General features: G+C 40.6%; 1 protein-coding gene across 14 annotated transcripts in view; it reads right to left on the minus strand.

Moving 5' to 3' along the window:
• Positions 1 to 25578, minus strand: part of TRIQK (triple QxxK/R motif containing) — a 210396-nt gene that overhangs the window by 113584 nt on the left and 71234 nt on the right. For 12 of the 14 annotated variants that reach the window (XR_007772661.1, XM_050941457.1, XM_050941451.1 and 9 more), the window contains one exon: positions 24022 to 24107. Coding sequence is in view for 13 of the 14 variants with exons in the window: in XM_050941457.1 (XP_050797414.1) it covers positions 24022 to 24107 (86 nt within the window). In the remaining variant the exon portion in view is untranslated. Of the gene's footprint in view, positions 1 to 450; positions 3159 to 21036; positions 22862 to 24021; positions 24108 to 25578 lie in introns of those variants that run through there. The other 2 variants (XM_050941452.1, XM_050941456.1) reach the window with 2 other exon arrangements.

Consider the following 25578-nt stretch of genomic DNA (forward strand, 5'->3'; position numbering starts at 1 on the left):
CCATATACAATTACGATTACAGTATTTTCTATCAGTTTAATATGATCAGGACCAAAACAGAGCATTTCCATTTGTAAAATGTACTGTATTTGAAGAGACTAGAACACAATTTGAGGACTTCAATAACTCAGACATAGGTTAGGGGTTTGTTATAGAAGTGGATGGGTGAGATTCTGTGGCCTGCATTGTGCAGGTCAGATTAGATGATTATAATGGTCCCTTCTTACCTTAAGGTCTATGAGTAGTGAATCTCTCTGTGTTACATTTTCAACATTTAAACTAGGGGCAGGAATCAGTTGGTTTGCTCCAAAACTTATAAACCGTGTGCATTCTTTGGTAGCACTACTCAAACTTGAATGTTGTGTTATCTAAGCTAATTTAATGTTCTTTCAAATGTACATTTTATAGCAATGCAATAGATCCAACTTTAATAATCACTTTCAAAAAGGGTCAAAGTTTAAAAATTCAGTTTATTATTAAAATAATCCATGAGCTACAGTTACAAAGACAAATGACCTAAAAAATTATGGGATTGGTTCTGCTCTCAGATACATACATAGGTATCATCATTAGAGAGAGAGAGAGAGAGCACACCTAGCATGCATTTGAGGAGCTAAAAGCAACTTCATTTAAAGATATCAAGAATGGATACCTGCTGTGCTCCAAAAGGGAAACATAATCACAGGCCAGATTTTGATCTCACATTAGTGTGAGTAATTAGGAGTAAGCAGGAGTCATTTCACTGAAGTTATAGGAGTCCATGAAAAGAGGTGCAAGCAAGCCCCAACTCAGGCCCTATGTTTAATGCATTTGTGTTTATAAATTAAAAAATAAAACAGGCGGATAGTTTGACTAAAGCTGGGATATTTGCTATTAACAAACCCGTCTGTAACTAGTGGACTGAAAACACAAGTGCAATATTCTCCATGTATTCCCATGTGCACTGGGCATGAATCTCAGATATTCTAAGCGATAGGCAACTCTCTAATTAAATGTGACTTGGTTATGTCTGTCACCTGAATGAAAAATAGCCGAATGCAAAATGCAGCACTTGAGAACATAATGGAGATTTGAGATACTTTCTAATCTAGGGGTCTTCTGGTCCATAAACCAATACATAGATTTCATTCATCCACAGATGTAGTTTGGTTTTTACTTGTGACTCACATAATATAGGAAATGTTCTTGTTCTAATAACTTCAAGTTACTATTTTAAGTTAGAAATATTCTTCTTTCCATTTAACCGTTTCAGAACACAATATATATGGCAATATAACATACTTAGCACTTAATCATCTATTGCATGTCTCATACAAAATGCTGGACAAACATTAGTACATAATCCTTACAACATCCTGTGAGTTAGTGGAAAATGGAAATTGCTCGTGCAAAATGAAAGAGAGGACTGCAGCATTTTGAGACATGTGATATGGCACTCAGTGAAGTGACAGGCATGTCACATCCAAAATGCCAGCTTGTGATTGCCTTTCACTATACTGAAAGGAATGCCATGTCATAAAAGGCTTCACTCCAAGCGCTGTATGTTGCTACACATTTGGTGGCATATATAATATTACTGGACTACATGTACTAAGAATGTACAATTTTGGAGATTTGGTGACTTGAAAAGTCACAATTTAGAGAATGAGAAATAAGCATAATATTTCCTTTTCATACATATGTTGGAGATGCTGGTGTATTCTGCATTTCTAGATGAGATATCCTGTATTATACAAACTGAATAAAAAGTGTATCCTTAGAGACTCAGTGTATATAGGTATCAATACTATATGGTCTAAAAATTAGCCATATTGATCTAAATGCCTGAACAAGGTTTTCAGTGGTGATAATGGGGATGTGGGTCAATTTAAAATAAACATAGTCTTATATGCTACACTATTAGTTATGTTTTGGTTTCTCTTTACCTCCAATATCCTCATGTCAAATCTAAGTCTAACTCGAACACTTCCAAAACAGTCACTAAACAAAGGGAACTCAGTGGTTCATCCCTTAGTTATAAGACTGTTATATAAGAGAAATTAGGGTTAATCTGCCAACAGAGTTTCTAACAGATGTCGGGGAGTCTAGACTCTTTCAGTTTTGGGGAGTAGGCATGAAAAAGATTTGTTACCTGGTACAACCCCTTACATTAGTTTGATGGGAAAAAGATAGTATAACTGGAACACTAATTTTTACCACACCCTCCCAATGAGAGAAGCAAGTTGCAACTGCAATTAGCAGGAACAGTATAATTAAAATAGAATTTCATCTTTATATCAATAATAGAGCAGTATATTAATTAAAATCAACATCAACTGAACTTTCTACATATACCAGTTCCCACAGCACAAAAGGCAAGGAACTCTGTTTCAGAGGCATATGTTAATAATGTTCGAGCTTCTGTCATCCAGGTGCCGTTTCTGACAGGGCACATGTGCACTGAACAGTTGGCAAGGATTGAAAAAAGATTATTGTAGAAACATGTGCATTTAAAATCTAGGATATAAAATAGGCCCTACAGGAAGTGGGAGACTGTTTCTAAAAAGAGAAATTATCTATGACTTCCTGCATGTGTGAAGAGCGAGAGTGAGAGAGCGCAAGACTGAGGGCGGTGCAGATGCCCTGTAAATACAAATCAATAAAGCAACTTTTAGTTGGGGACTTGTTTGTTTTTTCTTTTATATTTTAAAAAAAGGAAACCTAATTTCACTACTGGGAAGTTTGGATTCATGAATTTAAGTCAGGACAGACTACCCAGAAGTCAGTATCTACCCAAACTGTCTTTTAACATCAGAGTTCTCGGCTTGAGAAACAAATAATGTAAACAAATCATTTAACTCACAATAGTACAGCTTTTGCTTTAACTTAAGCAGCTTGCATTGCATGAGTCTTCTTTGCCTCTTCTGCAGATATGAATTTTAAGAGTGACTGAGATATTGCATAGTATTATTATGCATTAGATCTGTGTGTCCCCAAGCAGTGTTGTTCAAGGTAGTTGCTTTTCCTGAAGAGAATCTGATGATAGGATAGATACATTGCATCTGCTAGTTTTCATTTGGATCCAGATCAAGGTCAACTTCACTTGATAGATTAAGATAAAAGAAAGCGTAGAAAGCCAACAGAAATACCAGTATAGCTGCAAGGACAAGGGCAACTTCCTGTACAAACGAGAGAGAAATTTTCAAAACGATAAAATGTTACATATGGTATCATCATTTCAGATAAATCAGGAACAAATGGTACCTTCCATCTGTATCAAGCCTGCAGAAGTTAAGTTTTCATCAGACTATATAGTTCATACAACCAAGCGGCTTTTTAATTAACACTTCTTTGCTGCCACCATTTCAGCACGTTATGGAAAAATTGTACTTGATCAGATCAATTTTTTGGTGGGCCAGACATATCCTTTTTGGCAATCAACACAGACAATGTTCATAAAAGAATTTGTAGGTTTCCATGCAAAATTTGGGCAATGAATTTAGATTGTGTTTGGCTATTTTTGCGTTTTCTAGAAATATGATCACTTTTTCATACACAGTTATAGATTTCTAGGCCAGAAGGCACCATTGTGGTTATCTAATCAGACATCCTGTATAACACACACCACAGAACTTCCCCAAAATAATTCACAGAACATATCTTTTAGAAAAACATCTAATTTTAAAAATTGTCAGTGGTGGAGAAACCACCACAATCCTGGGTAAGTTGTCCCAAAGGTTCATTACCCTCAATGTTAAAAAAAGTTACACCTTATTGCCAGTCTGAGTTTCTCTAGCTTCAGTTTCCAGCCATTAGATGTTATACCTTTCTCTGATAGACTGAAGGGCCCCATTATTAAATAAATATTTATTCCCCATGTAGATATCTACAGACTGTAATCAAGTCATCCCTTAACCTTCTCCTCCGTAAACTAAACAGATTGAGCTCCTTAAGTCTATCGCTAGAAGTATGTTTTCTAATCCTTTAATCCTTCTCATGGCTCTTCTCTGAATCTTCTCCAATTTATCAACATCCTTCTTGAATTGTGTGCATCTAAACTGGACACAGTATTCCAGTAGGGGTTGTACCAGTGCCAAATACAGAGGTAAAATAACCTCTCTGGTCCTAGCTGAGAATCCCGTTTATGCATCCCAGGACCTCGTTAGCTCTTTTGTCCACAGCATCACACTGGGAGCTCATGTTCACCTGATTACCCACCACGACTCCCAAATTGTTTCGAGTCACTGCTTCCCAGGATAGAGTCCCATCTTGTAAGTATGGCCTACATTCTTTCTTCTTTTAGTGAAAAGATTGCAAATTACTGAGGTATGCACACCACAGTTGGTATCAATGAAAAATGCTACTCCTACCTCCCAACCTAGCAGAAAACAATGTGCCATGGTACCAATCTGCAAAATCCCTCGGTGCAGGACAAAACCGATCCATGATCTTCACTTCAATAATGCTGGCAGAAAGCACCAGAGTTCGCAATTGCACTTAACTCCCTTGTTCCAAAGAAAAACTCTTCTGTAGCTGCCTTAATTATAATAAATGAATCCTCTACAGTGTACTTGATTTATAGTAGGCTTCAGAATTCGAGAAATGTTTTTGTAGTAATACCACAGGGCTGTCTGTTATCATATCCTCTTTTTCTTAGTGCTACTTAACTTAGGCTCCCAAATGTATTAAATTGCAGTATAACTATCCTCCTTATAACAATACTTCTTTACAAACACAAAATGCTTGACTTCCAAAGACAATGTTCTATTAAAAAACAATATTTTCAATTCACTGGAGAGGGCAACATACTCCTTTATGTTATACAGTGTTTGCTACCATTTTCATAGGCAGTGAAATATGGAGTATGACTTTGAATATTGCATTGTTATATGGCCACTATAAATGGAAATTGTCACTTCCACTGGTGACCAGAGTGATTACACATTACCTCACTGCCTACTGTCATGATTTATTTTTAAATCATGTACGGGGGCCCTCAATAAAAAGAGCTGAACTCTGTTAAAACAAATACCCACCACTCCCACCAAAAATAAACCAAAAACGTGGTCCAATGGTCCATCTACAAATCATCTGCATCAAACCACCCATCCAGATACATAAACGAATAGAAGGAGAAAAGAGGAGCTAAGTAGGTGTGTAGTAACTAATATGAAAAGGAAAGACTGAGAGCAGGGTTTGAAAACAGCCAGAGAGGGAATCAGATAGACATTGTCAGCAAGAAAGATCCACAGATAGGGCCACAGTGGGAAGGAAACTATAGGAGAAGCTATTAGACCTGGGTACTGACCTCAGCCTTCTGATCAGGACATGGTCTACTAGAAAATTAGGTTGGTATAACTATGTCACTCAGAAAAGAAAAAAGAAAAAAACAACAACACTCCCTGAGCAGTGTAGTTCATCTGACTTAAGTCCCCGAGTAGACACTACTACTTCTGTCGACGTAGCTACTGCCTCTCAGGAAGATGGATTACCTCCCTCGGGTGTAGTTAGTGTCTACACTGCACTGCTGTAGCATTTTAAGTATAGAATAGCCACACCTCATTGTGTCCCCAAACCTGAAGAAGTTAATATTTTTACAAGCTCCTTGTTTTAAAATCAGGCCCATGATCTGGCATTCTTCTCCAGAACAGCACTTTCATTTGCATTTACGTGAATGCATTTTATATTTGATCAGAATGTTGGATCAATAATTCAAACAAATGTCACCCAACGAACTTTGAAATATTACTGCTTATTTGACTTATGCTCTGTATGAATCTTTGTTCTATGAGAACCCATTGGTTTATGTTCTACAGGGATGACGATTTAATTTTTAAGTTGTTTGCAGTATTGTTGTAGTGGTATTGGTCTCAGGATATTAAAGAGACAAGCTTTTGAACTTACACAGAGCTCTCCTTCACCAGCAGAAGTTGGTCCAATAAAAGACATTACCTCACTTACCTTGTTGCTCTAATTTATAGGTGATTTTTATTCTTCTAAACAAATGGTTAAATTGTTTGTATAAATTTGCTTAGGGCATTTGTTATAGGCTGTAACTAGAATTTCCTATTAGAATTATACAATAATTTGAACCTTATCATCTCCTTTTATGATTTGATTAAAAAAAGAATTGCATCTAATTTACTAACATATTAAATGAACGTGATTTTTGCTTTGTTGCCGTTGCAACACTTTCAGTAGCTCAAAAGGGCATGGCAGTATCAGACAGGTTTCATTTATTTTCTTGTATCCACAGCTGTGCTCCCAGACCCATCTGGCCACACAGCTACTAATTTTAAGAGGATGTAATGAACAAGTGACACACAACTGCAAATTCCATCTGCTCAGAAGAGTGGACAACAATACCATGCAATGCAGCCACCATTTACACTGACACAGAGAGCAGTATTAATTTTTTCCCCCTCTCATTTGGCTTTCCACTTTATCACAAGCGAACCTTTCTTCTCCACCTCCTCTCTCCACAAACGCTCTTAGAAAATTGTGTGCTGTATGTAAAAAACTTGTTGGCAATATTTTATAATGAAGTAGTATTTCCTAGTGATAAGAAGAAACTGGGAGTCGGAAGATCTCGATTCTATTCCCAAATTATCTAATGATTTGTGTTTCTCTACACCTTAGTTTTGCCATCTATAAATTGGGGACAATACTGCTACTTTCCTCAATTACAGAAGTATTAGAAAGGAGGTAGGAGACCTAATGATTGTTAAGCATTAAGATCTTGGTACTGAAAAGACTTAGAGAAGTGAAAGTAATTTATTAAAATTCTAGGCTTAAGAATTATACATGAACCTCAACTTTTAGCTATTGAGAAATGCAGTGGAACAAAAAGACCCCTCATACTCAATATTTGAGTAATAAATTTTGTCTGGTAACAAACTGATCTAACAGAATTAATGATACATTGTTCACAATTAGGCATGCAGTCTAGTATGTCTACGGTTGCAGGGATTCGATTTTTAAAAATAATTTTAACATAAAATTGATGTTTAAATATTTTTCCAATTTTTATTTAAATTTTCACAGTTGTGCAAAAATTATGGGTTTAAACATTTTTTTCCTAATTTTAAATCAATTTAAATTTTTTCAGTTGTGGCAATTAATGGGGGTGTTAGACAACTGGGGATCAGCCAATAATTATTTAATGAGATTCAAAAAAGTTAAAGCTTTATAACTATTAAAACAAACACCACACATCAAAATATACAAAGTAAATATCCTTAAATAAATTTTTAAGTTCTCAAGCAACATTTTTCTTTCTTTGCCTATATGTAAATCATGATCAAAGGTAATATTTTGTTGGTTTGTGTGCACATGGTGAAATTGACATTTACCAAAAAAATCAAATCCTTCCAAGCCTAAATGTGTGTTAGAATCGTGTCTAATTTATAAACCTTTCAAATAGAAACCCTGCAATGAAAATCATATCAAAAACACTACAAAATTGCTACATTTTCTTTGCAACATGAGTAAAAGTTGTCATTTTAATTTTTATATATATCACATCAGCTTTTACAATTTGTGAGCCATACATAAAGACAATGCCTTAAAACAAACCTCCCTCCCTACTACTGGCAACTTTTGGATCGCTCCTCCATAAAAGGTATTTTACTCAGAAGATTTCACTCTCAATAATTAATTCTTATGGAATAAGAGCTACAGATATTAACTGAAAATGATCAGCATTTTTTTCTCACCACAGTACAGAATTTAAGAGACTAATATCCCCGCTATAGAATAAAGTATGGTTAAACAAATCTTTAGAAGGAATATCTTCTACACATCTCTATAGAGTTTTGAGAATTGTTTCTGTAGAACCCTACTGATTTCATCTCTATTAAATTCTGTAGGATTTTTCCATAAAGGAAACATATTTAGTTACTACATATAATAAATCTGACTCTCCTCTCATTTATGCCAATTTTACACCATTGTAACTCACTACAACTGACTACAATGATTTACACCAGCCTAAGTCTCTGATCCTGCAAACTACTCTACATGATAGACCCCTACGCCAGCACAAAGCTCCACTGAAGTCTGTAGGGCTCTGAGAATACTCTGAGGCCTATGCACACTGAGCAGTTTGCAGAGTTGGGGCCTAAACGAGGAAGAAAAATACCAATTTTGGACAAGAGACAAACTCCCATACTGTACACAGAGAACTACAGTATTCACTGGGAAAAAAGCACTCATATGTATTTATTTTAAATCCTCCCAGTCCATAAGTATAGTTCTCTGAACTGATATCACTTTGAAACTCAATGTGACTGAATATCACAGGTGTGTGTCCCTCCAATTCTAAGCTACTTGTAGTTAGTTTAAACTCAAGCATGTCTGAAAAGGGGAGAAAAGACGGAAGTGACAGTGACACTGGGTATCTTTTTTTGGGGGACAACACATGAAAACTTGTTGGTGACAAGATATCCCTAACCTATCTTGGCAAACTGGGTTAACTCAGAAGATTACGAACAGCAAGAAATCAGAGGACACTCTTTGGCAAACTGCATCAAGAATGTCGTCATTTATTTGTATCCAACTAGCTCCAGATGAGACAGATTCTTGGTAGGGAGCGAGCTGTATAGGTAAATAGATGAGGTAGCTATGTGGAAGAATGGATGGATAGTACATTTCCCATATTCAGAAATTACTTTTTCCTTGGTTCGATCAATGTCCCCTTCATTTAATCAGACATATTCTCTACTGACTTGCCCCTTGTGCCATCATGTACATCTGAGCAAAGTGGGTATAAAATGCTATCATTCTGATTTGGTAACATTTTTTACTTCCTTTGCACAGATGTAAATGGCTGCACAAGGAATTAGGTAGTGGAGAATCTGGCCCCTATTCCTAGTGCGTTTGTTATATTTATTAGTGACTAATACTGAGGCACAGGCAGTGCAAAACATTACCCATATTTATTTTTTCGTTTCTATTTTGGGTATCAAAGGCTAGGGTTGACTATAGAAAACTTGCACATACTACAGAGGGTCATTTAAAGGAAATCTCAGGCATGTTGTTATTTTTTTCCATGACCTTGCAGTCTCCTTACTGGTGGCTTAGCACAGCCATGCAGCCATTCTGGATTAGTGACACATGGAAGAACTCAGTTTAACAACACAACATCTTTTTATTACTGGAAGAAGGTACAGAGGCATTTCTCCTGCTGTTGGTACAGCTTCCCTCTCTCTTTGAGGCAGGAAACACCCACTGTTCAACTCCTCTGAGTTACCTCAGGAGACAGAGGTTCTTCTCATCTGAGAGGAGCAATATCCTTTGCCCCACACACAGACCCAGGCAGAACACTGACTCAGGAACATACTATGAAAACACAGTCTTCATGCCAAACTGCTGACCCAATATATTAACTGCAGTCTTTCACAAAGGAATCCCTTTTGTCATAAGGGGAGTTCAGGTGCTGGGTTCTACCAATTTCCTGGCAGCACAGTCAGTGTAGGTTTGGCACCATTGTTCCAAAGCTACTCCCTGTCCTGGCCAGTAGAGCCTGGCTGATACTTGTCTCATAGACTTTAAGGTCAGAAGGGACCATTATGATCATCTAGTCTGAACTCCTGCACAACACAGGCCACAGAATCTGACCTACCCACTCCTGTAACACACCTCTAACCTAAGTCTGAGTTACTGAAGTCCTCAAATCATGGTTTAAAGACGTGAAACTGCAGAGAATCCTCCAGCAAGTGACCCATGCCCCATGCTGCAGAGGAAGGCGAAAAAACCTCCAGGGCCTCTGCCAATCTGCCCTGGAGGAAAATTCCTTCCCCACCCCAAATATGGCAATCAGTTAAATCCTGAGCATGTGAGCAAGACTCACCAGCCAGCACCCAGGAAAGAATTATCTGTAGTAACTCAGATCCCACCCCATCTAACATCCCATCACAGGCCATTGGGCATATTTACCTGCTAATAATCAAAGATGAATTAATTGCCAAAATTAGGCTCTCTCATCATACCATCCCCTCCATAAACTTATCTGTGAGATACTTGCCTAGGAGAGAAGGCCTTGAAAGCCAGAGGCTAAGAGACCAAGGGGAGCTAGCGAGCAGGGAACCACAAACAGGGGACTTTGAGAGGGCGTTTAAGGGAGGGAGACACAATTGCTGTGATTAGGAAAAGCCGCATCGCCAGTGCCAACACTGCTCCTGGCCTGATCTACACCGGGGGGCAGGGTGGCGGGGGGGAGGAAATCTAGCTAAGATACACAACTTCAGCTATAAGATTAGTGTAGCTGAAGTCGACGTAACTTAGATCGACTTAGAATCTCTTACTTTGCATCCTCACGACGCGGGATTGACGGCCGCCGCTCCCCCATCAACTTTGCTTCCGCCTCTCACCGAGCTGGAGTTCAGCAGTCGATGGCAAAGCAATCTCTGATAGATTGCTCAATACCCACCGATTCGGCGGGTAGTGTAGGTGTACCCCCGGCCTCCTCCACCTGCGCCTGTATCCAGACCGACAACCTAACCATGGATACCTCTACCCAGATCCTGGTGTGGATTTGCAGAGACTGAGGCCTGCATTTCCCACTCACAGAAAGCCAGGCTTTCGGCCAGTGTGAAAGATTCCTGCTGATGGACTCTCTCAGGAAGCAGGTGGGAGAGCTACAGGAGGAGGTGGCTAGGCTGAGGAGCATTCATCTCCATGAGGAATTCCTTCAGAGTATTCTTATGGAGACACCCAAGGCTGAGGAAGCTATCCAGCTACAGAGGACTGCTGTCACACTACTGGGAGAGGAGGATATGGCTCTGTCACAGAGAGGACACTGGCTGCTGGTTACTTCTGGCAGCAGGCAATGTTCTACTCCTACTCTCAATCCACCACAATGGTGATGGAGAACCATTATGCTGTCCTGGCAACAAGCAATGAGGGATCACCCTTGAAGGTGGAGGAGGAGAAGCCATGTACCCCCAAGGCTGGGAGAACTGCAGCCACCACTCTCAGGAGGAAACATAGGGTAGTGGTGGTTGGTGACTCTCTTCTCAGGGGGATGTAGGCACCCATCTGTCACCCTGAGATGGCATCCTGGGAGATATGCTGCCTGCCAGGGGCCAATATCTAAGACATTATGGGGGGGTTTGTCGAGGATCATCCGGCCCTCTGACTACTACCTCATGCTAGTCATCCATGTGGGCACTAATGAAACTGCAAAGTATGACCATCTGCAGATCAGAAGCGACTACGGGGCTCTGGGAGTAAGGGTGAAGGAGTTGAGAGCGCAGGTGATGTTCTCTTTGATTCTCTTGGTGAAGGGTAAGGACCCACGCAGACACAAATGAGTCCTGGAGGTGAATGCCTGGCTGCAGGGATGGTGTCGCCAGGAGGGCTTCGGCTTCCTTCACCATGGAATGCTGTTCCAGGAATAAGAACTGTTAAATAGAGAGGGGATCCACTTATCAAGGATACAGACTGGCTAACATAGTGAGGAGGGCTTTAAACTAGGTTTGAAGGGGGCAGGTGATAAAAGCCCACAGGTAAGTCAAAAACATGGAGATCAGGGAGAAAGGTCAGAATTTGGAGGGAGCATGGGCTGCTATAGTAGGGATAAGGGAGAGACAAGACAGAAGGGTGGGGGGGAGAAATCAAATCAGTATCTTAGATGTCTGTATATCAATCTGAGAAGTATGGGGAATAAGCAGGAAGAACTTGAAATCCAGGAGGCCAGGAGAGCTGGCTGTATTTTAAAGAGCCTTATTGAGGTTGCAGGGACAAACCATCTCGATGTGCCAGGCGACTAGCTTGGCTTAACAGAGAAACGCAAGAAGGAAGCTTACAAGAAGTGGAAATTTGGACAGATGACTAGGGAAGAGTATAAAAATATTGCTAGCGCATGCAGGGGTGTAATTAGGAAGGCCAAAGCACAATTGGAGTTGCAGCTAGCAAGGGATGTGAAATGCAACAAGAAGAGTTTCTACAGGTATGTTAGCAACAAGAAGGTGGTCAGGGAAAGCGTGGGACCCTTACTGAAAGGGGGAGGCAACCTAGTGATAGATGATGTAGAAAAAGCTGAAGTACTCAATGCTTCACAGACAAGATCAGCTCCCAGACTGCTGCACTGGGCAGCACAGTATGGGGAGGAGGTGAGCAGCCTTCAGTGGTGAAAGAACAGGTTAAGAACTATTTAGAAAAGCTGGACATGCACAAGTCCATGGGGCTGGATCTAATGCATCCGAGGGTGCTGAGGGAGTTGGTTGATGTAACTGCAGAGCCATTGGCCATTATCTTTGAAAACTAGTGGTGATTGGGAGAAGTCCCAGACGATTGGAAAAAGACAAAATATAGTGCCCTTCTTTAATAAAGGGAATCCAGGGAACTACAGATCGGTCAGCTTCACCTCAGTCCCTGGAAAAATCATGGAGCAGGTCCTCAAGGAATCCATTTTGAAGCACTTGGAGGAGAGGAGGGCGATCAGGAACAGTCAACATTGATTCACTAAGGGCAAGTCATGCTTGACAAACCTGATTGCCTTCTATGATGAGATAATTGGTTCTGTGGATATGGGGAAAGCGGTGGACGGGATATACTTTGACTTTAGCAAAACTTTTGACACGGTCTCCCACAGTATTCTTGCCAGCAAGTTAAAAAAGTATGGATTGGATGAATAGGCTATAAGGTGGATAGAAAGCTGGCTAGATCGTTGGACTCAACAACAGGTAGTGATCAATGGCTTGATGTCTAGTTGGCAGCTGATATCAAGCGGAGTGCTACAGGGGTGAGTTCTGGGGCCGATTTTGTTCAACATCTTCATTAATGAGCTGGATGATGAGATGGATTGCACCCTCAGCAAGTTTGCAGATGATACTAAACTGGAGGGAGAAGTAGATATGCTGGAGGGTAGGGATAGTGTGACCTAGATAAATTGGAGGATTAGGCCAAAAGAAATCTGATGAGGTTCAATAAGAACAAGTGTAGATTCCTGCACTTAAGATGGAAGAATCCCATGCACTTCTTCAGGCTGGGGACTGACTGACTAAGCAGCAGTTTGACAGAAAAGGACCTAGGGACTGCAGTGGATGAGAAGTTGGATATGAATCAGCAGCGTCCCCTTGTTGCCAAGAAGACTAACAGCATATTGGGCTGCATTAGTAGGAGATTGCCAGCAGATAGAGGGAAGTGATTATTCCCCTTTATCTGGCACAGGTGAAGCCACATCTGGAGTATTGCATCCAGTTTTGCCCTCCCCACAAAAGAAAAGATGTGGACAAATTGGAGAGAGTCCAGCAGAGGGCAACGAAAATGATTAGGGGGCTGGAGCACATGACTTATGAGGAGAGGCTGAGGGAACTAGGCTTATTTAGTCTGCAGAAAAGAAGAGTGAGGGGGAATTTGATAGCAGCCTTCAACCATGTGAAGGAGGGAGGGTCCAAAGAGGATGGAGGTAGGCTGTTGTCAGACGTGGCAGATGACAGAACAAGGAGCAATAGTCTCAAATTGTAGTGGGGGAGGTCTAGGTTGGATATTAGGAAAAACTATTTCACAAGGAGGGTTGTGAAGCACTGGAATGAGTTACCTAGAAAGGTGATGGAATCTCCATCCTCAGAGGTTTTTGAAAAGCCCTGGATTAAGTTGGGGTTGGCCCTGCTTTGAGCAGGGGGTTGGACTAGATGACCTCCTGAGGTCTCTTCCTACCCTAATATTCTATGATTCTACGAAATGCTAGTAAATAAAACACAACTATGACATAGTTGGCACCACAGATCTGACTTGGTCAGATAATACTCATGACTGGAATATTGGTACAGAAGGGTACAACTCGCTCAGGAAGGACAGGCAGAGGAAAAAGGGAGGAGGTGTTGCCTTGTATATTAAAAATTATACGCTTGGACTGAGGTTGAGATGGAAATAGGAGACAGACTTGTTGAAATCTCTGGGTAAGGTATAAATGAGATAAAAAACATGGGTGATATCATGGTAAGGATCTACTACAGACCACCCAACCAGGAAGAAGAGATTGATGCAGCTTTTTTTAAACAACTAAAAAAAATCATCCAAAGCACAGGACGTGGTGGTGATGGGGGACTTCAACTACCCAGACATTTGTTGGGAAAATAACACAGCAAGGCACAGATTATGCAACAAGTTCTTGGAATGTATTGGAGACAATTTTTTTTATTTCAGGTGGAGAAAGCTACTAGGAGAGAGGCTGTTCTAGATTTGATTTTGACAAATAAGGAGGAACTGGTTGAGAATTTGAAAGTGGAAGGCTGCTTGGGTAAAAGTGATCATGAAATGATAGAGTTCATGATTCTAAGGAATGATAAGAGGGAGAACAGCAAAATAAGGATAATGGATTTCAAGGCAGCAGACTTCAGAAAACTCAGGGAGTTTGGGGGTAAGATCCCATGGGAAGCAAGTCTAAGAGTAAAAACTATGGAAGACAGTTGGCAGATTTTCAAAGAGACATTATTAATGGCACCAGAGTAAACTATCCCACTGAGTAGGAAAGATAGAAAGTATGGCAAGAGACCACCCTGATTTAACCAGGAGATTTTCTATGATCTAAAAATTAAGAGTCCTACAAAAAGTGGAAACTAGGTCAAATTACAAAGGATTAATACAAACAAATAACACAAGTATGTAAGGACAAAATCAGAAAGGCCAAGGCACAAAACGGGATCAAACTAGTTAGACATAATGAGCAATAAGAAAACATTCTATAAATTCTTCCTCTAGAGGCAAGAGGAAGACCAAGGAGAGGGTAGGCCTGTTACTCAATTGAGAGGGGGGGAACAATAACAGAAAATGTGTAAATGGCATAGGTGTTTCGGTTTTCACCAAGAACGTTGGTGGTGATTAGATACCTAACATAGTGAATACTAGTAAATATGAGGTAGGATCAGAGGCTAAAATAGGGAAAGAACACGTTAAAATTTACTTAGAGAAGTTAGATATCTTCAAGTGACCAGGGCCTGATGAAATACATCCTATAATAGTCAAGGAGCTGACTGAGGAGATATCTGAGCCATTAGTGTAATAGAAAATGAGAGAAATTCCAGAAGACTGGAGAAGGGCAACTACAGGGCCCCATCTATAAAAAGGGAAATAAGAACAACCTGGGGAATTACAGACCAGTCAGCTTAACTTCTGTACCCAGAAAGATAATAGAGCAAATAATTAAGCAATTGATTTGCAAACATCTATAAGATAATAAGGTGATAAGTAACAGTCAGCATGGATTTGTCCAGAACAAATTGTGTCAAACCAACCTGATAGCTTTCTTTGACAGAGTAATAAGCCTTGTGGATGGAGGGAAGCAGTAGACGTGGTATATCTTGACTTTAGTAAAGCTTTTGATACTCTCTCACATGACCTCATAAACAAACTATGGAAATGCAACCTAGATGCAGCCACTGTAAGGTGGGAGCATAAATGGTTGGAAAACCATTCCCAGAAAGTAGCTATCAGTGGTTCACAGTCATACTGGAAGGGCATAATGAGTAGGATCCCACAGGGATCAGTTCTGGGTCCGGTTCTGTACAATATTTTCATCAATGATTTAGATAATGGCATAGAGAGTATATTTATAAAGTTTGCAGACAATACCAAGATGGGAGGGATTGCAAGTGCTTTGGAGGACAGGATTATAATTCAATATCATCTGGACAAACTGGAGAAATGGTCTGAAGTAAATAGGATGAAATTCAATAAGGATAAATGCAAAGTACTCCACTTAGGAAGGAACAACTAGTTGCACACATACAAAATGGGAAATGACTGCCTAGGAAAGAGTACTGTGGAAAGGCCATCTGGTGGTCATAGTGGACCACAAGCTAAATATGAGTCAACAGTGTAACACTGTTGCAAAAAAAGTGATCATTCTGGGATGTATTAGCAGGACTGTTGTAAGCAAAACGTAAGTATTTCTTCCGCTCTACTCCCTGCTGATTAGTCCTCAACTGGAGTATTGTGTCCAGTTCTGGGCACCACATTTCAGGACAAACTGGAGAAAATCCAGAGAAGAGCAACAAAAATGATTAAAGGGCTAGAAAACATTGCCTACGAGGGAAAGTTTAAAAAAATGGGTTTGTTTAATCTGGAGAAGAGAAGACTGAGAGGGGACATAACAGTTTTCAAGTACATAAAAGGTTGTTAAAAAGAGGAAGGGAGAAAATTTTTCTTCTTAACCTCTGAGAATAGGACAAGAAGCAATGGGCTTAAATTGCAGCAAGAGAGGTTTAAGTTGGACAGTAGGAAAAAATTCGTAACTGTGAGGATGGTTAAGCACTGGAAAAGTTGCCTAGGGAGGCTATGGAATCTCCATCATTGGAGATTTTTAAGAGCAGTTTAGACAAACACCTGTCAGGGATGGTCTAGATAATACTTAGTCCTGCCATGAGTGCAGGAGACTGGACTAGATGACCTCTCGAGGTCCCTTCCAGTCCTATATTTCTATAATTGTCTTTATTTGTTATGGCTGCTGTCGGAAGACATGATACTTGACTAGCTAGACCATTGTTCTCACCAGTTTCAGACGGGTTTGTACTCAGAAAGGGTCAGCTGTGCTTTTGCTGCTGCAGCTACTCTGCTATTTATACTTGTGCTATTTCAATGAGAGCTAGTGCAAGTATGTGCACATGAGCAGGGGAATCACACCCCTAGCTCATAGTATAGATGTAGTCTCAGAATTATGTCCTCAGACAGGGGTCCTTCCCATCTCGGAGGTGCCATATCCTTTAGGGGCTGCCTGAGCATGTGCCACACACCCAAACTGAGCCAGAACAATGACTATATTACAATATTTGATAATATTTTTTAAAAAGGACAAAATATTGCACACTCAAAACAAGTACGGTCACCTTGGTTCAACTAAATTTTGATATTTATAAGCCCTTAGTTGCCACTCTGACATTATCAACATGGATAAAATTGCTCATTGAGGAAATTAAGAAGTACTAAATGGGAATGACTGAAAGAAACTTTGTTACTTTAAATGCTGCATTAACGTGAAAAACAGAGTTTGACAAGACAAGCTAATTAGTAAGCTAGCTCTGAAATGTAAAGCACCTTCAGGGCAGTTGATTCCAAAAGGTTTCATGTAATTTCCAGAGTTTTTTCCCTTCGTTTTTTTCAAACAAACCTTATAAACTCTTTGGGTGAAATGCAGCCCTGCTGGAACTCCACTCACTTCCCTGGTTATGAGAAGATGATTGTTTCACTGTTAATTTGTCCTCTTCTCTCCCTTCTCCTCACATTCTCTCTTTGTTTATATCCACTTATTGTCTCACCTTACATGTTTAGACTGCAAGCTCTTTGGGGCGGGGACTATTATAAGTCTGTACAGAGTATAGTGTAATGGGGTGCTGTCGCTCGGTAGGGGCCTCTAGGCACTACTGCAGTACATCTTAATACATTAATTAAATAATAATTACAACAACTGCAGTTATGCCTGGGCTGGATTTGCCCTTATAATACTTCTGTTATCTACAAGTTAGCAATTTGCAAGTGTCAATAGATTTTTAGAAGGGAGGATTACTGCACCACATGTTGAAGTCACTATGAGTAAATAAAATCCTTGGAAAATAAACCTAAGTATTTTTTTCCCCACAGATTTGGCCACAAGACTGGGTACTGCCAGGATTATTTATTATGTTGTCTCCAGACTGTTTGCTACCATTGCAATTACCTCAGAATTTTGTATGTCAGCTACTTTTCAAACACATATTATGGACTTGATCTGACCCTTACTGAAGTTAATCGCAAGTCCCATTGATTTTAATGGTACAGTATCCAGGTCTGTATTCTTTAAATAAAATAAAGCCATACCCTTAGCACATATGAACCCTGTTACTTATTACAGTTCACCAACAAAAACTTTGTTAATGCAGAGTTAAATTTGTGTTGCGGTGTCTTGTGGCCTGCCAGCATTTCAAACTCAGCTACTCAGTCCACTGAGGTAATGAAAACTTAAGCCTCTGAAAACCAAGAAATACATAGTTAAAATACATGTCATCCCTTCAAGGTAACCTTAACTCTGACCCTGGGAGCTGGCAACAGTTAGTGGGAATAGCTGAGTAAGGAAGGTGCCATAATAAGTAGACAGAGTTCAACTACTTCGTATCTCGAAAGTTATCCAGAAAAGAAGATGGAGCTATCTGGGACATGTTCAGAATGAAGCCAGAACACTTGCCATGGCAACCATGCTATCAGACAGCCAAAGAACACAGAAGGTGCTGAGAAGGAAAATGTCTGTGCTTTAAAAATGCAGAGAACATACAAGGCAGCTCAGGATAGACAGACTCATTTATCTACACGCACTCCAACTTCATTCACTGTGCTAGATGTAGCTGTATTGAAAGGTTCAGTGATTAGGTGGAGCAGGTTGGAAGAGCTGTCACTGTGATATGACAGTAATTTAGTGAAGGGGCTGTGATATTTAGCAAGTCTGGGTGGTTTGTGTGGAATTGGCTCAATGTTTGTGCAGACATCGCTTCTTTGCTATGTCTGACCTAAGCCCAAGTTTTGCTTTAGCAAAGAGAAGATATTATACCTTGCCCTACAGTGTTTATTGTGCGGTTCCCTAACTGTTCTGCAGCATTTGCAAGGGGTTCTAGAATGTGTGTTATGGGCATATTGGGGCATCACTCCATGAAGGCAGAGCTAAGGTTACATTGGAGGGATAGCATAATGCAAGGATTGCAGGTACCTTAACTGTTTTCAAAGGCTTAAGTTTGCTTTCCTTAACTCTTCACTTGCTGCTTTTCAGAGGTTTGAATGTAGCTGAATCTGATGTTCTGGAAGGGCACAAGGCACTACTGGGCAACCTTAACTCTGCACTAACAAAGTGTTTTCTCATTGTATTTCCTACTTTTTTGAACAGAAAAAGATGTTATTTGTAGGAGATAGTGTTACGTTAAGAAGGTATAGTTATCCCATGGTATGCAGGTGGAACTGAGTTCAGATTAAAGATACCATATGGCATGTATGTGGGGTCTTTCACCTTCCTATGTGTTTCATTACAGTCAAAAGGTGATAATGCTCGTGCTATGACATTTTTTGAGCGTGGAGGGGTTGACAGGATAGGGAGAGAAAACAGACATTTTCACAATATTTATAATTACTATTCCATGTAGTTTATAGTAATTTTAAGCACATGAGAGGAGACTGGTGTGTGTCTCTTCTCACCCTTTATCCCACCATCCCCCATAGCATACACCCCTTCCAGAGTATATAGCTGCCCTGCCAGCATTTGCAGATCCCCCTCCCCTGCCCACCTCTGTATTTGCAGCTACAGCTGACTGTTAGCAAGCTCAGAGGAGGACATTCAGGGCATCTTCACTACCACACTACATCAGTGCTAATGCGCTATGTTGACGAGAGAGCACTATTTTATCGATGTAATTACTCCACCAAAACAAGAGGCAGAAACTATGTCGGCAGGAGAGAATCTCCAGGTGACATAGTGCTGTGTAGACACAGCTTTAAGTTGAGGTAACTTATGTCGCTTAGAGGGGTGGTTTTTTCACACCCCCGAGTGACATCAGTTACATCAACTTAAGCAGTAGTGTTGACAAGTCCTCAAAGGGGTGTGAAATGGTCCATTCATCTCAATGAGATGTCCCCAGTGAACGAGAACACACCATGAAGATGAATGCAGCCTGAAAAGGACTCAGAGAGGTAAGAGCTGCTCTGTTCATCTCAGTGGGTGTTCTCACTCCATTGCATTTGTGGGTCTGTACCAAGCACTAAGAAATCCTGTTCTCTGCTCCTCATCCTGGTCTCAGGATTGTCTTTGGTGCATGCTCTGGTCATGCCGCTTCTAGCTCTCAACCATGATCTTAGTGCTGTGTACTGTACCATGCACCAAACATTCCTCTCCTCATCCCAATCTCTGTACTGTATCCCTGGTTCATGCACTGAGCATACTTGTTCTCAGTTCCCAACTATGATCTACTACAAAGAAGGGCAACAAAAATGATTAAGGTTATGGAACATGGAGAGAGATTAAAAAGACGAGGACTTTGCAGCTAGGAAAGGAGATAAGAGGGGGTACAATAGAGGTCTAAAAAATTATGACTGGCGTGGAGAAAGTGAATAAGAAAGTGTTATTTACTCCTTCGTATAACACAAGAACCAGAGGTCACCAATGAAATTAATAGGCAGCAGGTTTAAAATGAACAAAAGGGAGTACTTCCTCACAAAACACAGTCAACCTGTGAAACTAGTTGCCAGTGGATATTGTGAAGGCCAAAACTAAAACTGGGTTCAAAAAAATAATTTTACATAAGTTCATGGAGGATAGGTCCATCAGTGGTTATTAGCCAAGATGGTCAGTAATGCAAAGTCATGCTCTGGGTGTCCCTAGCCTCTGACTGCCAGAAGCTAGGAGTTCATTACAGGGGATGGATTACTTGATGATTACCTGTTCTGTTCATTCCCTCTGAAGCACCTGGCACTGGCTGCTGTCAGAAGATAGGATACTGGGCTAAATGGATTATTGGTCAGACCTAGTATGGCCGTTCTAATGATCTTATGATCTCAATGCTGTGGACTGTGCCATGCACTGAATATGCCCATTCCACTCCTCCCCCAGTCCCTACATTGTATGCCTGTGTCATGCACTGAACATTCTTGTTCCCCTCCTAGTCTCAGCACTAGGGGGCCATATTTTGAAAGAGGGACAGAAATAGTGGTGGGGGCAGGAGGGGTTATTTGCAGGGGGAGAGCTGAAATGCTTCTCAAATTCCTCACTGCACGTTCTGATTGCCCTTTCTCTCCTCCCCACACTCCTGCACTGCTCTGACCTTCCTCCTTCCCTAGCAGCAGCAGCAACCAGTGAAGGGGAAGCTTTGAGCCCCTCCCCCACTACTGGAGGCAGCATGGAGAAGGAGGGGAGTTCTGGGTTTCTTCCCCTGATTAAGGGACAGTGGAGGGAAGGGAAGCCTCTGAGCAACTTCCATCTCCCTTCCCTGTTCAAGTCTAGCACTGTTGCACAACTTACCCTCCTCCCATGTTTCTGCTCTGTCAGCACTTCTGAGCAGCCAGAGAGCAAAGGTCCTTTTGAGGATGAGCCTTTATTCACTGAGGGATCACAGAAAAACTACGTTTTTGGAAATCCAGTGCAGCATCAAAACTCTAGTCACTGAACTGGGTTTTAAAAAAACCACCACACACAGTATTTTGGATGATCCTTTACATGAATAAGAGTCATTTTCTAAGGGTGTGCTGCACAGCTCTAAGCTGGCAAAGGGCCAGAGCACCATCCTGCATCCTTCCAGTCTCCATATCCCCTGCACTGCTCCCATGCCCCCACATTTGCCTTCATTGTTCTGACCCCCTATATCCCCTGGCTCTGCACCAAAAAAAGTATGAGAAACTGTAAATGTTATGAGCAGTTGATGTTAGGGGGCGGGGAGGCTGTGTACCAGGAACCCTTCAAACAACTCAGCATCTTGCCTTCCTTTTGATCCCACTTAGTTCCATTCTATGGAAGCAGGTGAAGATTATGAATCATGAATACGTTACCCTAACCACTTACATTCTTTCATCTTCTATTTAGTACCAATTTCCTTGATAATATTTTTAAAGTAAAATCAGAGTCTGAATGTGAATTTTAGAGCATCTCTCATTCAAATATTACTCTTAAACTAGACATTTTGGTTTCAGGGCAAAAAACTTTCCTGCACAATGCAGTCAGAGATCAAGGACACACACGTAACACATTCTCTAAAAGCCGCTAATGGTAGGGCTCCAATTCACATTGCCTGGGTGCAGCTCAGGTTCAGTTACCACAGCATGTAACTCAGTTACTGTGACAACAGACTGCCTACCATCCTTCTGGCTTCAACAGAGCCCTAGCCTTGCTGCAGATGTGCATTTCACTCTTGGGTTCATCAGTTTGGCATGCACTGAACTGTAGTTACAAACTTTATTCTTAGTAACTTTCAATGTGGCTTCCCCAGAGGGGCAGTGGGTCCCATGCATTAGCTAAAACAAATCCTCAGTGACTGAGCTCAGTTTGGGGAGAACCAGAGCCAGAGTTTGAACCCTAGGTGCAAAAATAGTTAGATGAACCAGGAGATTTGTTTTGGATATGGGAGCCTCTTACTCAAATGACCACAAGTTTAGACCTCTAAGACCCCCAGCACCCTCATAAGACACAGCATATTTAAAGACAATCTAACTAAGCATGCAGATTGAGAACTTACAATAGTCATTCCTTAAACAGCAACATTCAACCTTAACTTAAGCAGAGCTGATGCTCTGCTAGACTAAAGTATGTTAAGGGAGAAACTTGTTGCTACATAAAATTCTCTTATTTTCCTCAGTCACTAACATTTGTACTTAAGAGTCTCTGTATCTTTCTTCTTCTCAGTTTTGTGTACTTTTCAAGTAAGAATTATGCAATACACGAAAAAAGTGAGTGATATAGTTTGAGAACACAGGTATACAATATTCTCACTTGTAAAAGATATTTAGCAAAATCTCCAAAAACACTAACTGTGAGGGATTTAAAAAAAAATAATTAACTGGGAGCTGAACGTACAATAAAAATGGAACATCACTTTTAAAAGGTCACATCACAGAATAAAAAAATAAGAGTAAAATGTAATAAGGCTATGTCTACACTATAGCCTATGTTGGCAAAACTTATGTCGCTCAGAGGTGTGACTATTCCACCTCCTGAGCGACATAAATTACACCGACATAAGCATTTGTGTGCACAGCACTACGTCGGTGGGAGAAACTCTCTCGATAACATAGCTTATATCGCTCGCGGAGGTGGGCTTTTTTTTTCATGTCAATGGGAGAGGTCTTTCCCACAGGCGTAGTGTCTTCACCAGATGTGCTGCTGTGACACAGCTGTATCAGTACAGTTGCACCACTGCAGCGCTGTATGTACAGATATATCCTAGGAAAGAAAGGAAAAAAACACAGAACTCCAAAGGTTAGTAATCTATCTTTTAAACAAAAAAGGCAATCTACTTTTTCTCATTAAAATCTGACACACAGCACTAACTGAGGAGCTTATGTTGTGAAAACATACTGCATCGCACGACAGTGCTTGATCAAGATCAGCAATCAGGAGCAAAAAGGAAAGTACTGTTTCATGATTATAATAGCAAATTCTGGAAGACAACCAAATACATCATCTGGCAGCTCAACAGCTGTTACAGCTTGGTAGTAATACCTTGGCATTTGCTATAAACTATAACTTGAAAAAATTGATTTCTCATCTGCCAGAAACAAGAATATGTTCTCCTTTTAACATTTCTGAATTTCTTTCAATAGAATAGTTAGATTTTCAAGCTATTTTTATTCTGCATGTTTCTCAGCATGGCTGCCAAGTTAATTTCATATTATTTTATTTTGATTCAAAAATAAATTTGGGGGATAAATATTGGATGCAACTTAAATAAACGACATGCTTAGCCAAATTCCATCATAATAGCATCGCGAATAGTATAGAATAGTTGTCCTTCATGTTAATATTTATTGCCTTGACCATTTAGTCGTAATTATACTTCACACACACTTGAAAACAGGAAGTTTCCAAGCAGTTTGAAGTTCAGGAACCTTCTTGTTTTGTTGGTAGTGAAGGAAATCATTTTCCATGTTGGAGTCAAAGTGGATGGATGTAGCCACATAATATATGATACTTATTAATGATGAGACTATACCAGTATTTGTTTTTAAACAACTCCTGGATATAATATACCAGAAGAAGGCAGGAATTCATGGCTATTTTGCATAACTATATAAAACAATTAAAGCATTTTTGTTTACACAGTATCTGTCCACAAAATCCTGTTTCTAAACATAATATTTCACTGGCACTGTTAAATAAAAGTATGCTTCATATCAAGAATGTGAAACAGTTAAAGTCCATTACAGTTTCAGTTATTCCAGTTATTTGAAGGTTAAAAACAATCTCTCAAACATATTTTAGATTCTGGCATTCCACTTAGGTCTTGACTTGTCAAACAATATCTCTCAAAAATCAATATTCACGCAGTACATCTATGGGGAAAAGAAACTCAACATGGTGTAAGCTATCAAATAGATATCTACCTTTATGCCCAGTGCAGTTTTCTTGGCCTCTGCCTTTAATCTTGTTGCTCTTAACACTGGCCTGCTTTTCTTGTAATCTTGTTTTCCTGAGGTAGAAAAAGAGTTAATGTAAATGATCCACTGAAGATAAGGTACATCTATAATAATTTTAGCTTCAGTGGCAGATCTAAAATTTTTAAGAGTGTAGTGACAGAAAGTTAGCCACAAGAACAGGACTAACAGTAGGGTCAACAATGGCCTTTAAAACAAACAAAAACAGTAATTAACAAATCAACCTAGAGCCTGATAGTTCAGTGAGCTACAAAATGCAAATTATGATATGCCTCCAATGGTATGTTATTTACTAAAATGACAACTGCAATGCTCAGTAGCCATCAGACAGCATGTATTTAGAAAATATCATCCTTCTGCAGGAGTCCCCCACCTTCCACCAGTCTATTCAGCATATCTGTGGATATCTCCCCTTGTACAAGCTCTCCTCCTCTGAACAGCCCCACCTTAAGGATTAAATATTGTGAAGACCGTCTGTATTCGGGCAAAAGTCATGCATAAAGGATGTGGATAATTGTGATGCCAAAAGGAAAGGTACAGCACAAGAAAGTATTGTCAGAGGAAAGCTAAGGGTATATCTACACTATGGGATTATTCCAATTTTACATAAACCGGTTTTGTAAAACAGATTGTATAAAGTCGAGTGCACGCGGCCACACTAAGCACATTAATTCAGTGGTGTGCGTCCATGGTCCGAGGCTAGTGTCAATTTCTGGAGCGTTGCACTGTGGGTATCTATTCCGTAGCTATCTCATAGTTCCTGCAGTCTCCCCCGCCCCTTGGAATTCTGGGTTGAGAGCCCAGTGCCTGATGGAGCAAAAATCATTGTCGCGGGTGGTTCTGGGTAAATGTCGTCAGTCATTCCTTCCTCCGGGAAAGCAACGGAAGACAATCATTTCGTGCCCTTTTTCTCTGGATTGCCCTGGCAGACGCCATAGCACGGCAACCATGTGTACTGGATGCCACTGACAGAGGCGATACTGCAGCGCTACACAGCAGCATTCATTTGCCTTTGCAAGACAACAGAGACGGTTATCAGTCATTCTGTACCGTCTGCTGCACCATTGTAAATTGGCAATGAGATAACGGTTATCTGTCGTTCTGTACCATCTGCTGCTGTCATGGGTGCCCCTGGCTGAGGTCGGCCGGGGGCGCAAAGACAAAAATGGGAATGACTCCCTGATAGGATCGTCAATTTGGGCAATTGATCTTGAATTACCACCAGACAGGTCTGCTCAATGGTCTGCGGGGAGATGTTGCAAGCGATGGGTACTGAGTTGCTGCGGAGAACTCCTTCTTGGGTGCTGGCTGGTGACTCTTGCCCACATGCTCAGGGTTTAGCTGATCGCCATATTTGGGGTCGGGAAGGAATTTTCCTCCAGGGCGGATTGGCAGGTGCCCTGGAGGTTTTTCGCCTTCCCCTGCAGCGTGGGGCACGGGTCGCTTGCTGGTGGTGTCTCTGCAGCTTGAGGTCTTCAAACCATTTTTGAGGATTTCAATAACTCG

Source organism: Gopherus flavomarginatus, chromosome 2 (assembly GCF_025201925.1).
Source record: "Gopherus flavomarginatus isolate rGopFla2 chromosome 2, rGopFla2.mat.asm, whole genome shotgun sequence".
Classification (NCBI taxonomy): domain Eukaryota; kingdom Metazoa; phylum Chordata; order Testudines; family Testudinidae; genus Gopherus; species Gopherus flavomarginatus.